The sequence below is a fragment of the Balaenoptera physalus genome, assembly GCF_965194825.1.
Source record: "Balaenoptera physalus genome assembly, chromosome: 16".
In the NCBI taxonomy this organism is placed as follows: domain Eukaryota; kingdom Metazoa; phylum Chordata; class Mammalia; order Artiodactyla; family Balaenopteridae; genus Balaenoptera; species Balaenoptera physalus.
In genome coordinates this window covers 86154485-86171900 of record NC_138898.1, presented here as the reverse complement: position 1 = coordinate 86171900, position 17416 = coordinate 86154485, and the positions used below count along the sequence as shown (strand labels likewise).

Here is a 17416-nt window from a genome sequence, read left to right as displayed (position 1 = left end):
GCGAAGCCCCGCCCTCTTCGAGCCGGCACTGCGCTTGCGCTTCCCATGCCAGGCTGGATTAAAGTTGCAGCCGACAGCCTTGGGATTTAAAGGGCCCGCTGCCTGCCCGAAGTTGGTTTGAAGGCAGGAGGTGGTTGGCTGTGGACAGCACTTGATCATGGGACCTGTGAGGTTGGGAATGTTGCTTTTCATTTTGACTGTGTCTGGGACGCCGAAGGAGGAGGACGATAACACAGAACGCTTGCCCAGCAAATGCGAAGGTATCTAAAGGGAGTAGTAGCCCCTGTTCGCATCCCTCTGCCCCACCTCCGTCTGGGCCAGATCAAATGGACCGTGATGGGTGGGTCACTTGACCTCCTTCAGGACCTGAGGGAGGTTCTGATGGAGCCTGGTGGAATTCGAATGGGGTCAACGGAGGGAACACATAGCGCTACCCCAAAACTATGGCACTACAAGTCCCATGAGACATCCAGAGGGAGCCCGCTTTTTCTTGCTTGTTTGGGCCCCCCAATGGTTTGTGGGAATTGTAGTGCAGAGACTATCGGCCCAGGACCGACCACTTTACTGAGCATCGTGTGTGTGAGTGTGTGTGTCTCCTCCATGCCACCAGACCTAAATCTGAAGAGCCTGCAGGAGTGAGGTGTCAGGCTCATTACCTGTGGACATCCTCTCTCCACCCCGGCGGAGACGCTCCCAAATTATAGGCCCCACGCCTTCCTGAGGGGGTTTGGGAGTATGTCAGGCTTTGAAGCTCATAAAAGAAAGAGGAGGCCACACAACTGGGAGAGGTTCCCCATAATTGTGAGGTTTTGCAGAGGGTGCGCACTGTATGGCTTTTACAGTGAGCAGCATCTTCTGTGGCTGTATCACCTATGGGGCCCAGCTGGGAGGGGGCACTTCAGAGTGCCCTGGTTCCCTGGTTTGTTGCCTCCCTGGCTTTAATTTCTTCCTGGATTCTTTTCCCCTTCGCCTCACTCCATGCTGCATTTCAGTAGCAATGTTCCTCCTGACATGCTCCTCATCTCTCCTCTCCTCTCATTTGTGTCCCTACTCTTAACCCCCTACACCTGTCAGTCTTTCTAAACACAGACTCAATTGTGTACGTCCTTGCTTTAACACCTCTTCAGGCCTCCTGCTGTGATTAGACTACAGCCAACGTTTTTGGCATAGCATCCAAGTGTTTGTGGTCTGGCCTCCATCTTTCTTACATTTCCATACCCCACCTCCCATCCCCAAAGTGCCCATGCTTCAGCCATATTGAACTTCTCAGCGGTCACTGAGGCTGCCTCATCCTCTCACACCTCTCTGCCTTTGCACATTGTTGTTTTCCTTTTCCTGGAATGACCCTTGCCCTTCTGTATTTGGTTCTTCAAGACCCAGTTTAAATGTCACCTCCTTTGGAAGCCTCCTTCCTTATCTGTCACCTCCCACTGCACTGGAGGGAAGGAGAGTACCTGTGTCTCCCTGTGTATCCTTAGCATAGTGCCATAGGCACATTTGGGACACTTTGGCTCCTTGCCCCTGTGTTTAGTTTGCTTGGCACTTCTGTATAGGCCTGTCCTTTTCTTGGGACCCACTGGTGCTGGGAAGACAGTGGTGGAAGAGACACAATGCTCATCCTTGAGGAAATCGTAGGCTAGTAGGAAGTCCATGAATGACCACTGAATGAATTTTGCATTTCCTAGTGAGATTAAGTCTCTTGGTAGAGTCCATTACACAATATTGTCATTATCTTTTTATCTATCCCCAGAGACATTGGCAATGTCCTGTGGATAGATCATGGGTCTTATTGCTCTCTGTATTGCTATTGTGCATCCAGAAGGGGCTCAATAAATAACTGCAGAAAACAGCAAACACTTAGGCAGTGTTCACCACGTGCCAGGCACTATTCTTGGGGCTTTACATAGATTGATTGATTTAATCCTCACCACACCCCTGTGAGGGAGGTACTATTATTATCTTCATTTTAGAGGTAAAGAAACCAAGGCACAGCAGGATTGTCACCCAGCTACTAAGTGGCTGAGTCAGGAGTCCAGCCTTGCCAGGCTGGCTCCAGAGCCTGCACCCATAACCATTGTGCTCTGCTGCCTTTGCTTATCTGCCGAATGAGTTGCTGGTATGTTTGTTTGTCTTTCACGTCCCCTTGGACATCTAGTATGTAAACTGCTGAGCCTGGAGCTACAGGAAGAGCTGAGTCGCACTGGCCGATCTCGAGAGGTGCTGGAGCTGGGGCAGGTGCTGGACACAGGCAAGAGGAAGAGACACATCCCTTACAGTGTTTCGTGAGTTCTTCTTGGTGTTCTTCCACCTTCCAATCCCCGAAGGAGCCCTGGGAGCGCCCACAGCATCCAGGGAGTCTTTGTTTCCCCTCTTCCCACAGAGAGACAAGGCTGGAAGAGGCCTTGGAGAATTTATGTGAGCGGATCCTGGACTACAGTGTTCATGCCGAGCGCGAGGGCTCACTGAGATATGCCAAGGTCAGACTCTTCTCCAGGGCAGGATCGCATCTCTCAGAAACTACAACCTGTACCCCGAGGTCCTCACGATGTCTGCCCAGCTCCCCCCAGCTCTGGAGTGTCCCCTCCCCATCGTAGACTCCCTCGTCTCTTCTCTGTGGAACTCACCGGGGTCTCCAGTAGTTGACAAAGCTGATATGGCAAAAAGGGGAGGAGGCAGGGCAGTGGCCTGGGCTGATCCCAAATTCCCATCTCTCAGGGGCAGAGTCAGACCATGGCAACGCTGAAAGGCCTGGTGCAGAAGGGGGTGAAGGTGGATCTGGGGATCCCTTTGGAGCTGTGGGATGAGCCCAGCGTGGAGGTCACGTTCCTCAAGAAGCAGGTAGGATAGGATACTGCACTGCCCAGGGAGGTGAGGAGGGAACCTGAGAGGGGAGCTAGATCCTAAGGAGGTCCATGTTTGAGCAGAGCAGGGACTCTGCCATTGACTGAAGTGGGCCCAGGAGCATATCAAGAAGTAATAATGGAGGCTAATGATATATACTGCCACTTACTGAGCACCTACTGTGTGCCCGATTTGGGGCCACATACTTTCCAGCTGCTGCCTCATTTTACCCTCACAACAACCTGATGTGGTAGGTAGTATTACCACTTCCCATTTTACAGGCAAGGAACTGAGACTCGGGGTACAATAACTTACTTGGCAGGGTAGGTGCTGGTAAATGTCTGTTGCATGAATGAGGATCACACATCTAATGAGCCAAGTTTAACCTCCTGGTTCCCTGCCTTTCCGAAGTGGGGTGGGGAGACAGGCAGTGAAGAGCAGAGAGGAGGGTCTGCAGCGGCCAGCAGAGCAGTTACCCTTCTGACCTTTCCACCTGACCAGTGTGAGACGATGCTGGAGGAGTTTGAAGATGTCGTGGGAGACTGGTATTTCCACCATCAGGAGCAGCCCCTACAGCGTTTTCTCTGTGAAGGTCATGTGCTCCGAGCTACTGAAACTGGTAAGCCTGGGGGCTGGCCCCTTTCTTGCCAGGCCACAACCTTCCCTCTCCCCAGGACCAATGTCTAAATTGTTTTCTGTCACCCAACCTAGCATGTCTACAGGAAACTTGGACTGGAAAGGAGAAGCTCACAGATGAGCAAGAGAAGACGGAAGAGAAGGAGGAGGAGGAGGAGGAGGAGGAGGAGGTGACTAACACACCAGGCCACCCCAAGCATGACCCAGAGGAACTCTGACCTTTGCCTCTGAGCCCCCAGGAGGGACAGGGGTCTTGGAGAAGAACCCTCTGAAGTCTGAGCGCTCCCTGCCCCACAGCTTTCAGAGTGTGTGTGTGTGTGAGTGACCCCACCCTAGAGCCTGTAGCTCTTCTCTCCCGTGTAGTCTCAGGCAGGATCCTGGTGGTGCAGCATGGCATAGCTATGGGGAGAAAAGTGGGAGCGGTAGGTGGAAGCCCGGCGCCGACAGATGAGTCCTCTACCTGCCATTTATCCCCTTGTCAGGTGTGTGTGGTGACAGTATTGAGATATTTAAATATGTCCGCTACTCCCCACCGGACCCAGAGGTCAACATGGCTTAGAAGCAGTGGACCTTGGCAAAGTCACTTTGCCCCTCGAGGGTCTGTTTTTAGACTCATAACAAAGAAGCAGAATGGACATTCTCTACGACCCATACACGCTGCCGGCGTCTAGGAGGCTACATGCCAACAATCTGTGAACGGGAAGGGGACACTGGATGGGGAAGGAGTAACATTGATAAGTTAGCTGGGGTAGACACTTGGTCTACTTCATATTAATTTCACTGCGGGGCCACCACGTAATATCAAAGGTGCCAAATTTTCTATAACGCTAGTAAACTTTTTTTAAATATCAGCTGAGCCCCAAATTTCAAACAACTGCCGTGCACACATCTTAGCTGGCCGGTACGGCAGCGCCCAGTGAATAGGGCCGTTGGTCGCCGTCCTGTTAAAAGCTAACGGTGCTTTGTAGTTTTCCAGCCCAAGGAGGGTGGCACGGATCAGCGGGCTGAGATCGGGTTTCAGGCTTGGGACTGCGCAGCCGCGGTCCGCGCATGCCTGAAAACGCGCCGTAATTAAGTTACGTGCGCGGCAACGCCTGGGCCGCCATACTTGGGTTACGGGAGCTCGCAGAAGACAAACTCCCACGCGCTTTTCCGGTGTCTTCTTTCCTCAGAGTGAGGCAAAACCTAAGAGGCGCTAAAACTAGGTCCAAGGTAGAGAGCGGCTCCGGTTAGAATGAAGAAAATAGCAAGGTTATCTCCGGAAGGTGCCGGTTGAGGCCCTCACACGCGAGCGGGGTGGTGGCCGAAGACGCTGAGGGACGGGTGCATTCTCGCCGAAGTTCAGTTGGGCGATGCCAACTTAAGGGTGTGAGAGGGGTGGCAAGGAACTGAGATTCACTCCGCGGAGGCTGGGCGAGTGTGGAAATCCGAAGGGAGCGGACAGTCGCCGAAGGCCCCACTTCCTTTCCCCAGCCCGTCCCTCTCCGGCCATGAGCGGTCTAGTGCGCACCGAGCCGCTGCGCGGGGAGCCTCCTCTGCGGATGCCCGGCGACGCCTTTTCTGTGGTGGTTCTGCTGCAGGGCTACGCGGAGCCCGAGGGGGTCGGCGACGCCGTGCGCGCCGACGGCTCCGTGACCCTTGTTCTGCCCCAGGCCTGGGGCCCGGCCTCCGGCCACCGAGAGCCCCCGCCCGAGGGCTACGAGGCGAAGACCGCCCTGGAGGAGGCGGCCCGTGGCCCCATCCTCGTGGACACCGCGGGGCCCTGGGCTCGAGAGGCGCTCCTGGGGGCCCTGGCGGGGCAGGGCGTGGCCCCGGGAGATGTGACTCTGGTGGTGGGGACCCACGGACACTCGGACCACATCGGGAACCTGGGGCTGTTTCCCGGCGCGGCCCTGCTGGTCTCGCACGACTTTTGCCTCCCCGGGGGCCGCTACCTCCCCCACGGGCTGGCTGAGGAGCAGCCTCTGCAGTTGGGGCCGGGACTCGAGGTGTGGGCCACGCCCGGCCATGGTGGCCAGCGGGACGTGAGCGTGGTGGTGGCTGGCACGGCCCTGGGTACCGTCATGGTAGTGGGCGATGTGTTTGAACGTGATGGGGACGAGGACTCGTGGCAGGCGCTGAGCGAAGACCCGGTGTCCCAGGAGCACAGCCGGAAGAGGGTCCTAGGCACTGCCGACGTGGTCGTGCCTGGTCACGGAGCCCCCTTTAGGGTGATCAGGGAAGCCTCGGCGCCAGAGACAGAGAGTCTGGGGAACAGCCGGCCAGATCTCGTGATCGGAGACAAGGAGCCCACGGTGCACCGATAAACCCCAGTCTTGACTGGATTCCTTTCAGGGACCCCAGCCCCCCACCCCCAGACAAGGAACTGACGTCCAGGACACGAGAGGACGTGTCAGAGAGGAGTCATGGGTTGTCACTTCCAGCCCTTCCAGGAGGCCAGTTTTCCAGCGAGGACAGAGTACTTTTGCCACAGCTGTCACCAGTATCACTAGGACCGAGGGCTGGCTCAGCTGTGTGCCACCTCTCGGGCTTCATTAGTAAAATGGGAGAATGTTCTTGGGAGAGTCTTCCAAAATAAAAGTAGAAACTGCATTGAAAATCATACTGCCCTTCAACTATTCTCCAATAAAAAAGAAAAAAGAAAAAAAATCATACTGCCCTAAATGTAAATGTGAAGCATTCATAGTGATAATCATGCAGATAAAATCCAGCAAGTGCAACAAGGGGACACTTTGGCGATACATCGCCTGTTTCTCAGAGGAGGCAGCTTGCTGAGAGAAGGTGCAGGGCAGACAGGTATCATTCTAGTCATCTGACTTTAAGTTATTAATTCGTTCAATGAATGCTGCTTAACACCTGCAATGTCTCAAGCACGGCTCGAGGTCACGGGGATACAGCAGTGAGCAAGCCAGACAAACTCAAGGAGACAGGTAAATAATAATAGTAGTAAATCAAATAATTACGGGTTCTGGTTACTGATATGCAGAAAAAGCAGGGTGAGAAGGGTATAGAGTACTGGGGTGGGAGAGTGGTCAGGAAAAGCCTCCTAGGTGATGTTTGATGAGAGAACTGAATGAGAAAAAGCTGGCCACATGGAGGTATGGGAGAGGGGCATTCCAGGCGCTGGAACAGCAGGTATAAAGGCCCCGAGGCAGGCTTGACCTACTTGAGCAGCAAGAAGACCTTGGGGTTGGGTTGCAGAACGCTGGGGAAGAGTGGCAATAAATGAGCCTACAGAGTTAGGCAGCGCTATCTTGCAGGGCCTTGGTAACCGTAGTGAGGGGTTTGGATTTGTCCTGAGATAGAAGGCTTTGGCTTTATACTGATACAAAAGACCAGGCCGTTGACCTGGTCTCATATATGTTTTAAAATACTCTTGTTCTGAGTGGAGAAGGGGTTGGAGTGGGGCAACAGTAGAATGGGCTGGACTAGATCGAAAGCCATTGCGGTCTTCCAGGTGAGAGAGCTTGATGGCACCTGCCCTTATCCCAGAAGTCCTACTGTGGCTGTGGTCCTCTTCACAACTGGGTCCCCGTGCCTGGGCCCTCTGTTCACACAGCCCCAGGATGGACAGAAGCACTCAGGTTGGGGAGAGGAAGGAGAGGAGGAAGTCCACCTCGTTGTGGACGATGAGCCTCTCCGGGTGGATGCCGTCATGCAGGGCCAGGCTGGAGGTCACTTCCCAGGGTCCACGAAGGCCACATGGTCAGCAGAGGCAGCTCAGAGGAGCCGGTTCACCTGGAGGGAGAACCAGTTGCTGCTGTACGTGGACTTGTAGCCGGTGTTGGCCAGTTTGATGACCACCAGAGTGCGGGGCTCCCAGGCCAGCAGTGCAGCCACGGCGGCCCGGATCCCTGCCAGTCGTTGCACAAAGATGGACGGAGGGAAGGTGGTGAAGTGGGTGCCTAGGCACCACCACGGTGTGGGGGCCCCCAGCCAGGCCACCCCCAATTCATGGGCCACCAATTGTAATGAGGCCACTGGTGTGTGAAGGGAGCGCAGGGGCCAGCTGTGCGTGCCAGTGCCGCACTATGCCCCGAGCAGTGTCCACGGCCATCAGAGAACCCAACTGATACGTGGTGTGTAGATCCACTGGCTTCAGGGCTGCACGGAGGATGAGAGAGGAGGGGACGGGTTATTTAGAGCTGTACACTCTCAAGTTAAACAGATAAAAGTTCCAGTCTCGACTTACTTTCTAGAACATGGGTATCCTGCCCTTGACTCAGGGCTGGTCACCCAGAGCAACACATCCCTTTGGCCACACTGATTGTCTCCAGGATGGACGGGTCACCTTAGTAATCTTAGGGGTTTTGCTGGAGCTAAGGGAAAAAGTCTCGTTCTTTCCTGCAAGACTGACATGGGAGGATGGGTCATCTTGCCCCCTTGTTGGAAGAGCCCGCTGCTGCTGGGGCCACCTAAGAGGGACTGAGAATGAGAGAATGAAGCTGAACGGTAGGGGGCAGAAGTGGGCAGTGAAGAGAAACAGACCAGATGACAGGTGTGAGCACGGGAAGCCAGATCCGCTGCTAACTCATCAGTCACCTGGGCTAATCAACTCCTTTCGTGCCTAAGCTGTTCTGACTGTGTTTTCAGCTGTTTACAAGATGAGTTGTGAATGGATACAAACACTGATGGAAATGATTCCTTAGAGACAGGGAGTGAGGACAACAGCGTGGGGCTGACAGCAGACGGAAAAAGTGCTTAAGATATTAGGAGGTTGGGCCCAGAGTGATTGTTTCTTTCAAACTTCTTTTTTGTGAAAACTCTTAGGAAAACTGGACCTATATGATCAGCTTCCTCTCCTCACAAGTCACTGGCAGACATTGGCTGCAGAATAACCCAGGCTTTCTTGGCCAGTTCTCTCCAAGAACAGCTCTCCGCTCCAGTTTGGCTGACTGCCTACCGCCTTTCAGAGACCCACATCCTCCTCTCCTGCAGGCCTTTGAGTCCACTCCCCCCTCACTCCCCATCCTCTCGCTTTTCTCCACCATCTCAAACACCCAGGCTCAGCTCTCTCATCTCCTACAGAAAACCTCCCCTGAATGTGCCAACCTTATTTTAAACTCTAGCTATGCCTTCTCTATATTGTTCACTTAGCATTAGGTGATACCTGGTGTTGGTCATTATTTCTGGAAATGTCCTCTCCCCACTGTGCCCCTTGAGAGCAGAAGCTGCAGGGCCACTTGAGGTCTAGGCTCAGAAATTGCACAATATCACTTACATCACATTCTGTTGACCAAAGCAGGCCAGCCCAGATTCAGGGATGGGGAAATAGCCTCTCCATCTTGATAGAAGGAGCTGCAAAGAATTTGTTGCCATTTTTTCTGTTGCAACATACCACAATGGGTTAGTGCACGAATTGGTGATGCTAAAAGTTCCCCTTCTTTTTTGGGGGGTGGGGTGGTTATCCTAGGTTCTATTTTTATTTTTTGATTTTTTAAATTGAAGTATAGTTGATTTATAATATTATATTGGTTTCAGGTATACAACATAGTGATTCAATATTTTTATAGATTGTACTCCATTTAAAGTTATTACAAGTGGCTGTATTTCTCTGTGCTGTACAATACATCCTTGTTGCTTATTTATTTTATACATAGCAGTTTGGATCTCTTAATCCCATACCCCTATTTTGCCCCTTCCCCCTTCCCTTCCCTCACTGATAACCACTACTTTGTTCTCTATATCTGTGAGCCTGTTTCTGTTTTGTTGTATACATTCCTTTTCTTTTCCCGCCTTTGGCTGCGCTACGTGTCTTGTGGGATCTTATTTCTCCAACCAGGGATCAAACCCAGGCCCCGACAGTGAAATTGCCAAGTCCTAACCACTGGACTGCCAGGGAATTCCCGTGTTTTGTTATATACATTCTTTTTTTTTTTTTTTAATTTTATTTAATTTATTTATTTTGGGCTATGTTGGGTCTTCGTGGCTGCATGTGGGCTTTTTCTAATTGGGCGAGTGGGGGGCTACTCTTCGTTGCAGTGCGTGGACTTCTCATTGCAGTGGCTTCTCTTGCTGCGGAGCACGGGCTCTAGGCACGCAGGCTTCAGTAGTTGTGGCACGTGGGCTCAGTAGTTGTGGCTCGCGGGCTCTAGAGCACAAGCTCAGTAGTTGTGGCGCAGGGGCTTAGTTGCTCTGCGGCATGTGGGGTCTTCCCGGACCAGGGTTCAAACCTGTGTCCCTTGCATTGGCAGGGAGATTCTTAACCACTGTGCCACCAGGGAAGCCCCTATATACATTCTTAAATGCAATCTTTTATGCCTTCTCCCATCGCCCAAAGCACCTGTCAATCACATCACATCATTCCCTCTTCACTTCCGGAAGGGGGCAGCACTTACTTCACAGAGAAACCAAAGACCATTGTCCCTGCTATCTCTGCTACAAGCCACCTTACCAGAAAACTCTGCATCTGCACCCAGGCTCACCTCCAGAAGAGGGGTGATTTACCCATTTATTGTGGGTAGCTGTAATTCATTCATTTTCACATGCGTAGTATTCAATTTTGTGAATTACCATGTAGTGTTGGGAAAACTAGTTACCACATGCAAAAGAATGAAATTAGACACTTATGCCATACACAAAAATTAACTTAGAACAGATTGAAGACTTAAATGTAAGACCTGAAGCAATAGACTCCTAGAGGAAAACATAGGGAAAAAGCTCTTTGGCATTGGCCTTGGTTGTGATTTTTTTTGGATATGACACCAAAAGCAAAGGCAGCAAATGCAAAAACGAGTGAGACTACCTCAAACTAAAAAGCTTCTTCATAGCAAAGGAAACAAAATGAAAAGGTAACCTACAGAATGGGAGAAAATATTTGCAAACTGTATAATTGGTTAATGTCTAAAATATATAAGGAATTCATACAACTCAACTGCAAAGAAGCAACCCAATTTAAATATTGTCAAAGGACATGAATAGACATTTTTCCGAAGAAGACATACAAATGGCCAACAGGTATATGAAAATGTGCTCAGCATCACTGATCATCAGGGAAATGCAAATCCGAACCACAGTGAGATACCACTTCACACCTGTTTAGGATGGCTATTATCAAAAAGATAAGAGATAACAGGTGATGGCGAGATTGAGGAGAAAAGGGAACCTGTGTGTACTGACTGTCAGTGGGAATGTAAATTGGTATAACCATTATAGAAAACAGTATGGAGTTTCCTCAAAAAATTAAAAATAAAATTACCATGGTAATTACCATTACCATATGATCCCAATCCCACTTCTGGGTATCCAAATGAAATGAACTCAGTATGTTAAAGAGATATCTGTACTCCCATGTTCACTGTAGCATTATCCACAATAGCCAAGATATGGAAACAACATAAGTGTTCATTAATGGATGAATGGATAAAGAAAATGTGAGATACACATATGTATACACACACACACAGGAATATTTTTCAGCCTTAAAAAAGAAAATCCTGCCATTTTTTGGCAGCATGGGTGAACCTGGAGGACATTTTCTAAGGGAAATAAGCCAGACACAGAAAGGCAAATACTGTATGATCTCACTTGTATGTGGAATCTAAAAAGTTGAACTCATAGAACCAGAGGATAAAATGGTTGCCAAGGGCTGGGGAGTGGGGGAAATGAGGAGATGTTGATCAAAGGGTACAAACTTTCAGTTATAAGTTCTGGGGATCTAATGTACAGCATGGTGATTATACTCAGCACTGTATTGTATACCTGAAGTTTGCCAAGTGAGTAGATCTTAGGTGTTCTTGCCACATACACAAGAAAAAGGTAACAATGTGAGGTGATGAATGTGTTAATTAGCTTGATCATGGTAATCATTTCACGATGTATACATATATTAAACCATCATGTTGTACACCTTAAAAAATCACGCTGTACAACCTAAATATATACAATTTTTATTAGTCAGTTTTACCTCAATAAAGCTGGGGAAAAATAATTTTTAAAGCAGTTAATTTAATATTAGATATTGGAATGACAAATTCAAGTCAAAGCTGCTAACAAGAGCAAAAAACTAAAAGAAGAAATTGGAAAGATGGCCAAAAAGTAACAAATGGGAAAGCTGGTTTGAAGGCCACAGAGACTGTGAGGAACAGTTAATGGATCTAAATCATAAGCATGTTTGGCTCTGGGTTAGTTACCCCTATTAATAGCAACACCTTATGGTTAATTTAAATGTGACCCAAATAAGATCCCTTGCTCATTAATCTGGTATTGAATTTTCTATTAATTTGGTACTGAATTCAGAGGTTACCAAATAGGCATAGAAGAATCCCACCTGATAGCGGGCTTCTCCAAAGAAAATTTTTGCTTCTGACAAAAATCTAGGCTAATAACGTCCTAGAGTGTGTTAAATTAACACAGGTTGAGATTTTTCAGACCAATGGTTCTGTGAATTTGGACTGCACATCTACCTAAGGGCTGGCTTGTGGGTATAAATTCTCCAGAAAGAGTTTTCTCTGTCTGTTCTGGACCAAGGTCGAAGACAGTCAAATTCTTTGAAATCCTCTGCTTGAGTGTGGGGTGGTGGTCTCCAGGTCACACAATATGAGGGTGTAGAACTTTGAGACCCTGACTTTATGCCAGGCGGGCAATTTCCTATTAGACTCACCACATTGTCAAAGACTTCGGGGTTTGTATCCTGCTCTTGGCTTCCTGCATACCAAATCTCAAGTTTCTTGAGCTTGGCAAATGCCCTCAAGGGGAAAGCAGTCTTTAGTGTTATTACTCTCTGAGTTCCCAGTTTCATTTAGATTTTGCCCTCTGATAATTCCTTTAAAATTTGACAGATTATCAATGCATTTATTTATTTATTTATTTAAAGTAGATAGAATGTGTTTTTTTTTAAATAAATTTATTTATTTATTTATTTTTGGCTGCATTGGGTCTTCATTGCTGCACGCGGGCTTTCTCTAGTTGTGGCGAGCGGGGGCTACTCTTTGTTGTGGTGCGCGGGCTTCTCATTATGGTGGCTTCTGTTGTTGCAGAGCACGGGCTCTAGGCGTGCGGGCTTCGGTAGTTGTGGCACGTGGGCTCAGTAGTTGTGGCTCGCGGGCTCTAGAGCACAGGCTCAGTAGTTGTGGTGCACGGGCTTAGTTGCTCCGCAGCATGTGGGATCTTCCTGGACCAGGGCTTGAACCTGTGTCCCCTGCATTGGCAGGTGGATTCTTAGCCACTGTGCCACCAGGCAAGCCCAGAATGTTTTTTTTAAATTAATTAATTAATTTTTGTCTGCGTTGGGTCTTCATTGCTTCGCGTGGGCTTTCTCTAGTTGTGGCGAGCGAGGGCTACTCTTTGTTGCAGTGCATGGGCTTCTCATTGCGGTGGCTTCTCTTGTTGCGGAGCGCTGGCTGTAGGCGTGGGGGCTTCAGTTGTGGCACAAGGGCTCAGTCATTGTGGCTCGCGGGCTTAGTTGCTCTGCAGCGTGTGGGATCTTCCTGGACCAGGGCTTGAAACCACGTCCCCTTCATTGGCAGGCGGATTCTTAACCACCGTGCCACCAGGGAAGTCCTATCAATGCATTTTAAAATATTAAAAGTATTTTTGTCATTTAAAAATTTTGGACTTACTGAGGTATAATTTACATACAGTGAAATTTACTTTTTAGTGTTATAACTATACATTTTGATGGACATGTAATTGCATAACCACAAATGCAATCAAGATACAAAATGTTTTCATGACCCTAAAAACTTCCCTCATGATCCTTTGTAGTCACCTCCCTCTGGCAATCATTGATGTTTCCTTTTAAAATAGCTTTACCTTTTCCAGAATGTCATATAAAAATAGATCATAGAGTATGTAGCCTTCTGAGTTTGGCTTCTCTCACTTAGCTTAATGTATTTAAGATTCATCCATGTTGTTAAATGTAAAAGTAATTTGTTCCTTTTTATTGCTGAGTAGTATTCCATTGTAAGGATGTACCAGTTTGTTTATACTGGGGTTGTTGTATTTGAAGGATATTTGGTGTATATTAATTTTATAAGAAACTGTCAAACTGTTTCCACAGTGGCTGTACCATTTTGCATTCCCATCAGCAATGTTTGAGAACTCCAGTTACTCCACATCCTCAACAACATTGGTTTGTCAGAAAAAGTCATTTTGTCACCATTTTTTAAATAAACAAATTTATTTATTTATTGGCTGCGTTGGGTCTTTGTTGCTGAGCACAGGCTTTCTCTAGTTGCGGCGAGCAGGGGCTACTCTTCGTTGTGGTGCGTGGGCTTCTCATTGTGGTGGCTTCTCTTTGTTGTGGAACACAGGCTCTAGGCATGCGGGCTTCAGTCGTTGTGGCTTGTGGTTCTAGAGCGCAGGCTCAGTAGTTGTGGCGCATGGGCTTAGTTGCTTGGTGGCATGTGGGATCTTCCCGGACCAGGGCTCAAACCTGTGTCCCCTGCATTGGCAGATGGATTCTTAACCACTGCACCACCAGGGAAGTCCCTTGTCACCATTTTTGAAAGTTAGTTTTACTGGGTATAGTATTCTGGATTGGTAATTTTTCTTTCAGTACTTCAGAGATGTCATTTTATTTTCTTCTAACTTATGACCTGAAGCCTGTTGTAATTCTTATCTTTGTTCCTCTTTGTATGAGATGCCATATTTTTCCTCTGGTTGCCTTGAATTTTTCTCTTTGGTTTTCATTGGTTTAAATATGATGTGTTTAGGGGTGTGTGTGTGTGTGTGTGTGTGTGTGTGTGTGTTCTTGGAGTTTTCTGAGCTTCTTGGATCTGTGGGTTGATTTTTTTAAATTGATTTTGGAAAACTTTAGACGTTGTCTCTTCAAATATTTCTTCTGCATTCTTTTTCACTCTTTTCTTCTGAAATTCCAGTTACCAGTATGTTAGACCTTGGACGTTTACCAACAGCTCTTGCATGCTCTGTTCTTTCTTTCTCTCTCTCCTCTTGTATGTCAGTTTTGGTGTTTTCTAATTAACTTGTTTTCAAATTCCATGGAAATACCCCATGAAATCTACTGTGGTCCTTTGCTTTCTTCATATTCTCCAAAACACCAACTACTTTGTTAGAGTAGATCAGCTGCACTTGCACCAGAGCAGGGGGAAGGATAGCAGGTATGTGCCATTTCCAGATCCCGGATATCCCCAGGGACCCTGGGCTTCAGGGCAGGACCCAAAGCAGATCTCCACTGTGGGTCATGGGTCTGCCCTCTTGGTGGTCTGTGGTCACAAGGATGCTTCCAGGTAGCCTGCCAGGGCACAGTTGGCCTAAGCAGGACCCCTTAGGTGGTAGGTGAAGGTCTGGGGGCTCGTGGAGGCTCAAAAATCCCTCACCATCGCCCACGGTTGGAGGCTAGTACAGAAGATGGGTCAGGTCTGAGAGCTCCTGGAGGAGAAAGTCCAAGAGCGAGGGAGATTCTGAGAACTTGGAGGCAGATTTAGAGGCAGAGTAGGGTCCCAGGGGCTGAGGGATGTTACTGTCAGGCCAGGACATCTTGAAATAGAGGACCTGTGGGTAGTGAAAGAAGAATCTATCAGTGGTTTGTGTTTCCTTCACTTTCTAAGGGGAAGGAGATTTCCAGTCACCAAGGTAGGACCCAGCAGTTCTGTCCTACCTGTATCAGGCTGTCACTCATCAGCCTGTTGTCTGAGTCACCACCATATTTATTTGAAGGTAGCAGCTGTTCTTCATGAAGCAGAAGTTTATGTCTTCAAATAAAAGAAAAAAAAATAACAATGGTATCACCTCTGCCTTCTTACAAGAATGGCCTTCTTGCTTTCCAATAACTCTACTTCCCCTGCAGAAAACAATAACAGAAAGATAAACAAGAAAAAGTCATTTGGGGAAATCAAGAAACGCAGTTCTAAAAATGTATGGATCAAAGAAGAAATAAAAATGGATATGAGATAACATTCTGACCACATAGTTACTTGGGGAATGCAATTAAAGCAGGATGTAGGAAGTTTTATAGCCTTAATGCTTCTATTTGAAAAGAAAAAAAGGCTGAAATGGACTGAGCTATATATCTATTTCAAAAAGTTAGAAAAAGAAGAGCAAAATAATCCAAACAAAGTGGAAAGAAGTCAATAATAAAGATAAAATGAGTAATTTCATAGAAAACAAAGTAGAAAGCATAGAAAAAGCCAAAATTTGACTCTTTGAAAAGACTCAGGAGACTTCCCTGGTGGTCCAGTGGTTAAGAATCCACCTTCCAGTGCAGGGGACGCTGATTCGATCCCTGGTGGGGGAACTAAGATCCCACATGCCACGGGGCAACTAAGCCTGAGCGCTCTAGAACCCGAGCGCCACAACTAGAGAGGAGCCCGTGTGCAGCAATGCAGAGCCTGCGCTCCACAACGAAAGATCCCACGTGCCGTGCTGAAGATCCTGCAACTAAGACCCAATGCAACCAAGTAAATAAATAAATATTAAAAAAAAGAAAAGACTCAGACAATTAATGAACTTTTAACAAGATTTATTAAGTAAGAGAGAAAGCATGAGTGGGTCGATACCAGAAACGAAAAAGAAGACATAACTAGAGCTTGTGCAGATATGAAAAGTTATGTCTGTGACAATACATTTCACTAAACAAAATAGACAAATTTCTAGACAATTATGTGAAAACTGACTCACAAGGAGATAGAGCACACGGGCTTCAGTAGTTGTGGCACACGGGCTCAGTAGTTGTGGCTCACAGGCTCTAGAGCAAAGGCTCAGTAGTTGTGGTGCACGGGCTTAGCTGCTCCACAGCATGTGGGATCTTCCCGGACCAGGGTTTGAACACGTGTCCCCTGCACTGGCAGGCGGATTCTTTTTTTTTTTAAAGCAACATGGATTTTGGCTCTTGTGTTTAAACAGCAGTCATGATTTTTTTTTAATTAATTAATTAATTTATTTATTTATTTTTGGCTGTGTTGGGTCTTCGTTTCTGTGTGAGGGCTTTCTCTAGTTGCAGCGAGCGGGGGCCACTCTTCATCGCGGTGTGCGGGCCTCTCACTGTCGCGGCCTCTCTTGTTGTGGAGCACAGGCTCCAGACGCGCAGGCTCAGTAGTTGTGGCTCACGGGCCTAGTTGCTCCACGGCATGTGGGATCTTCCCAGACCAGGGCTCGAACCCATGTCCCCTGCATTGGCAGGCAGATTCTCAACCACTGCGCGACCAGGGAAGCCCCTGCAGGCAGATTCTTAACCACTGTGCCACCAGGGAAGTCCCATATATGTGTCTTTATCTTTAAAGTGGGTTTCTTGTAGACGACATATAGGTGGGCAATGTTTTTTTGATCCACTTTGACAATCTTTAGCTTTTAATTGGTTCACTTAGACCAAAGTGATTGGCGTTCAAAGTGATTATGAATATACTTAGATTAATACGTACAACATTCCTTACTGGTTTTTTTGCCCTTGTTCTTTGTTGCTGTTTTTGTCTTACACTCTTTTTCTGCCTTTTGTGGTCTTAATTGAGCATTTTATATGAATGCAGCACATATTATAGAAACATAATGGTTAGTGATTTTATTTGTTCCAGGGACAGGAGAATGGTGAGGAGGCGGGAACTAACATTTATTGGCATTTCTGTGGGCTGGCTAGATACATAGTTCTATGATTGTTCCCTTTATTTCCCTTTACTTCTTTCATTATCTCTATGATTGGATATTTGCCATTTTAAAGGTAAGGAGACTGAGGCTCAAAGGTTTTAAAATTTCCTTAAGACCAGTGTCTAGCCTGTGGCTGTTCTCTGGCTTAAATCCAGGTCTTTCTGACTCCAAAGCCCATTTTCTGTCTATTGAAAAATGTCATCTTTTCCGGAGTTTGTTTTGGAATTAGAAATTTAGGAATTTGATATGTAAAACTTAAAGACTCTCAGTTTTGTCACTTTTTCATTTAGGCCCTAAGAAAAAACTTAAAGCTCCCCAAAGCAAGGCCCCAGTAAGTGACTCATCTGAGGAAAAAGAAGCTAGAATAGTGCCAGAGGTCCTGACCCCACCAGCTCCTCCC

The 17416-nt window shown here is 47.8% G+C and overlaps 2 protein-coding genes and 1 pseudogene across 10 annotated transcripts in view; 2 read left to right on the top strand and 1 right to left on the bottom strand.

The window, feature by feature from the left end:
* The first annotated feature begins 39 nt into the window (after positions 1-39).
* CNPY4 (canopy FGF signaling regulator 4) lies at positions 40-4328 on the top strand. Of its 2 annotated transcripts, XM_082431342.1 has the most exons (6): positions 42-260; positions 2156-2282; positions 2381-2477; positions 2716-2838; positions 3343-3460; positions 3553-4328. In XM_082431342.1, exons 1-6 carry the CDS (start codon positions 158-160, stop codon positions 3693-3695), a joined length of 711 nt encoding a protein of 236 aa, XP_082287468.1. In that variant the 5' UTR covers positions 42-157; the 3' UTR covers positions 3696-4328. The 2 variants fall into 2 exon arrangements, with proteins under 2 accessions (XP_082287469.1, XP_082287468.1); XM_082431343.1 differs by lacking the exon at positions 2716-2838 and having other exon boundaries at positions 40-260.
* A 138-nt stretch (positions 4329-4466) lies between these two features.
* MBLAC1 (metallo-beta-lactamase domain containing 1) overlaps positions 4467-17416 on the top strand; it is a 76155-nt gene continuing 63205 nt past the window's right edge. For all 7 annotated transcript variants that reach the window (XM_082431336.1, XM_082431337.1, XM_082431335.1 and 4 more), the window contains exon 1: positions 4467-6407. In XM_082431336.1, coding sequence (XP_082287462.1) covers positions 4968-5783 — 816 coding nt within the window. In that variant the 5' untranslated portion in view covers positions 4467-4967 and the 3' untranslated portion in view covers positions 5784-6407. The remainder of the gene's footprint in view (positions 6408-17416) is intronic.
* LOC309644908 (NXPE family member 3-like) lies at positions 6414-17300 on the bottom strand (annotated as a pseudogene). Its single transcript has 2 exons — positions 14509-17300; positions 6414-7601 (listed from the first exon to the last, which is right to left on the bottom strand). The product of its transcript is annotated as an NXPE family member 3-like (transcript).

Coding starts and splice junctions, on each gene's coding strand:
- CNPY4 (XM_082431342.1), top strand. CDS start 158: ATGGGACCTGTGAGGTTGGGAATGTTGCTTTTCATTTTGACTGTGTCT. Junction 2,478..2,715: donor GCTCACTGAGATATGCCAAG/GTCAGACTCTTC, acceptor CCCATCTCTCAG/GGGCAGAGTCAGACCATGGC. Junction 3,461..3,552: donor GCTCCGAGCTACTGAAACTG/GTAAGCCTGGGG, acceptor CACCCAACCTAG/CATGTCTACAGGAAACTTGG.